The sequence below is a fragment of the Orbicella franksi genome, chromosome 2, assembly GCF_964199315.1.
Source record: "Orbicella franksi chromosome 2, jaOrbFran1.1, whole genome shotgun sequence".
In the NCBI taxonomy this organism is placed as follows: Eukaryota; Metazoa; Cnidaria; class Anthozoa; order Scleractinia; family Merulinidae; genus Orbicella; species Orbicella franksi.
The window spans coordinates 19,265,712-19,269,211 of NC_138146.1; the positions used below are offsets into that span (position 1 = coordinate 19,265,712).

The 3,500-nt window shown below is 36.5% G+C and overlaps 1 protein-coding gene across 2 annotated transcripts in view; it reads left to right on the forward strand.

Annotated features, from left to right (window-relative positions):
- The window catches only part of LOC145478468 (uncharacterized), a 31,504-nt gene that overhangs the window by 13,954 nt on the left and 14,050 nt on the right, over nt 1-3,500 (forward strand). For both annotated transcript variants that reach the window (XM_081456509.1, XM_081456511.1), the window contains exon 4: nt 3,425-3,493. In XM_081456509.1, coding sequence (XP_081312635.1) covers nt 3,425-3,493 — 69 coding nt within the window. The remainder of the gene's footprint in view (nt 1-3,424; nt 3,494-3,500) is intronic.

A 3,500-nucleotide genomic window follows, 5' to 3' on the forward strand; every position in this document is an offset into this window, starting at 1 on the left:
ATGGACCACGGTCGATAGACATTGTAGCTTTCAAGATTTTGATGCAAGGATCGTCGCTTACAGAATTTCATTGTCGATTTGTCGTAGTAAGTGTTCCTTAGCATAAAAACTTTCCATTTTTCAACCCACGAAGGAATCCCTGTTTACAAATCGAACAAAAAACCATCTTCAACCTCCGTGCTGTGTTACGCCATGTTGTTGGACAAAAATTGACGCCTGTCTAGTACCCCATAAAACCAGTCAAACAGATGCCCAGGAGTCCTTGAGACAAAAACAATACTTAGCAGGGGAGGTAGGAGAACAATGTTTAATCCGGTTGTAATGAATAAATTAATCAGAATCGAGAGAGTGAGTGAGTGAGTGAGTGCCATGGGGCTGCCTACTAAGCTCATGATGACGTAGTTTACGTCATCCATGAGCAAAAATTACTTACCTTTAAAACTAAAAGCGGGGGAAACTAGAGCCCACGCTTACAACGGAAATGGCTGACTCAGACTGGTGTGCTGTGGGACACAAGACCACATGACTGACTGTGGTACTCTCGTAGACAAAGAAATAAACTAATTATATAGCAGTTAGTTAATCCAGTATTGCCAGCACAGCTATTATTCTTTAATTTCTGAAAACTGTGCAATTTGGGATTTAATTTGGCCAGTTTTCAATGAGGACTTTGAGTAAAAACGCAGAAACTGTCCAGTTTGGGAAAAAATAGGACAGTTTGTCTCAGCCAATGGAATTAAGCTATTAACCTTCCGAAGATTATTGAAGGCCACACGAAACCTTCCGAAGATTTCCGAAGATCACCCGAACACTCCCGAAGATTTCCAAAGATCTTCTGAACACTTTGGAAGATTTCCGAAGATTACCCAAACACTCCCGAAGATTTCCAAAGATCTTCCGAACACTTTGGAAGATTTCCGAAGATCACCCGAACAATTCCAAAGACTTCTGAAGATCACCCGAACACTTCCCAAGATTTCCGAATATCACCTGAACTTCTCCGAAGATTTCCAAAAATCACTTGAGTACTTCCGAAGATCGCCCAAATACTTCCGATGATTTCTGAAGATCACCCAAACACTTCCCAGGATTTCCAAAGACTTGTGACAATCTCCAGCGATTTCCGAAGATCACCGCATATTTTCAGAGCTTTCCCAAGTTTTGGAAGATCAAGGGCCCAGTCTGTTTTTCTTCAGAGACAGTTACTGTAGTTTTCCTTGCAACACTGTGTTACCTCATGAGCTATATAATTAATAAGTAACAGGACTACACGCTTGTCCAATTTGCAAATACACCTTTTGCTGTTCATTTACAGAAAATAAACATTCATTAGTGTCCAAGTTTCTTTCATTATGATCATTAAACTCTCATTAACACCAATATGACCTTCATTTGCACGTAAGGAACGTTCAAGAAAAACATTTACATATGCATTAACATTCAAAATCTTCAATAGAAAAACAATACCTTCATTTGACATTCATTGACTGTAAATGTATTTTCATTTTGGTCGAAAAAAAATTCGTTGTCACGAAACGACAATCATTTACGCTTTAGCACAATCAGTTTTCAACAAAAGACTTTCAATAACACAATTTGCATGAGAAGTAACATTCAATTGCATTATTATCCAACCATATCCATGAAGGTAAGAATCTTTAATGTGGCAAGACAAACATTACAGCCATAATAACATTTATTTTTGAAAGATAGAATATCAAATTCGCTGAACGATTTATCCTTCAATTGCCTCACTAGTAAATAGTAAATAGTCTTCGTTGACATCTTCAAAAGCCCTGACTATCCTTTCGCAGTGTTCAAATGCGATTCTATTTCTTCGTGGCATTTCTGGACAAATCGAACTGTCACTACATGTACATGTATGTCACACGGATAGTGTAGTGCGCCCTCTGAGTTGTATGCAAAAAGTTTCGTAAGTGGCCGAATTTATATCTGCAAGGGGAGGATTGTGAAATTATGATTTGGAAAAAGTACATATGGTCCCTTGTTCCATAATCAAATTTTCGAGGAAAATTGGGCGAGATATCTCTGTTCAAAAGAATTACGCTAATGAGCGATTGTTTTCTCTTAAAGTTAGGTGAAAACACGGTAATGTATGTCTCACCGCATTTAAGATTGTTACCTTCATGGATATGGTTGCATAATAATGCAATTGAATGTTAGTTCTCATGCAAATTGTGTTATTGAAAGTCTTTTGTTGAAAACTGATTTTGCTAAAGCGTAAATGATTGTCGTTTCGTGACAACGAATTTTTTTTCGACCAAAATGAAAATACATTTACAGTCAATGAATGTCAAATGAAGGTATTGTTTTTCTATTGAAGATTTTGAATGTTAATGCATATGTAAATGTTTTTCTTAAACGTTCCTTACGCGCAAATGAAGGTCATATTGGTGTTAATGAGAGTTTAATGATCATAATGAAAGAAACTTGGACACAAATGAATGTTTGTTTTCTGTAAATGAACAGCAAAAGGTGTAATTGGATTCAAATTCCTCTGACAGCCAAATTGGACTTGGCCTGTGGCTTCATCCAATTTTGGCTGTCCTCAAAAATTTTTTCATCCAATTATTTCCAAATTGGACAGCATGTAGTCCTATTACATATACTAATTATATAGCTCCATCGAAATCCAATATTGCCAACAGACCTATTTTTTATTAATTTTTGCAAACTGTCCAAATTTAGAATAAATTGGATAGTTTTTGTTTGAGCGTTTAGTTTAGCTTTGAACAAACTGTCCAATTTGAGAAAAATCTGGATACTTTCCATCAACCAATGAAATGTCAAAATAAATAAAAGAACCGAGTATTCGCCAATCAGGTTGCAGCTATTATCACTGCCATCAAACGTTGCTGAGCGATTGTAGCTTGCTAAGTTTTCTTATGTTAATGGTGGAATTTCCCGACTTTTCTCTCCTCCTTTTTGACGTCTAAACTTTCAAATGGAGTCTTCGGTTAGGTTTCCAGAGATAGATGCTACTGATTTACTCGAGATGAGGGAGAATAATCAGAACAAGAACACTCAAAGAAGCAAAAAACCTGTGTTAAAGTGTTGGACCTGTGACGTGCTGAGCAAAACGAAGTGAGAAATATTGTACTTTAGAGGATAAAACATATGCCTTGTTAATCTGTTTTTGGATCCTATATAATTAATAGGTAATAGGACTACATGCTTGTCCAATTTGAAATAATTGGATTCAAAAAATTCCTCAGACTGCCAAATTGGCTGTCCTCAGAATTTGTTTCATCCAATTATTTCCAAATTGGACAAGCATGTAGTCCTATTACATATACAAATAAGATCATGACATAGTGTGACTACACACTTCGTGTAAGCCACACAAAAATGAATGACTTGCAAAAATTATGAGGCTAAGTCTGTTCATATTTGTTGTTGCTAGGTGAGAAATGCCAGGTACATGGAGACATACTGTAGGTTCAAAAACTGGAGAATGGATTGCATGAAAGAGGTTAGTT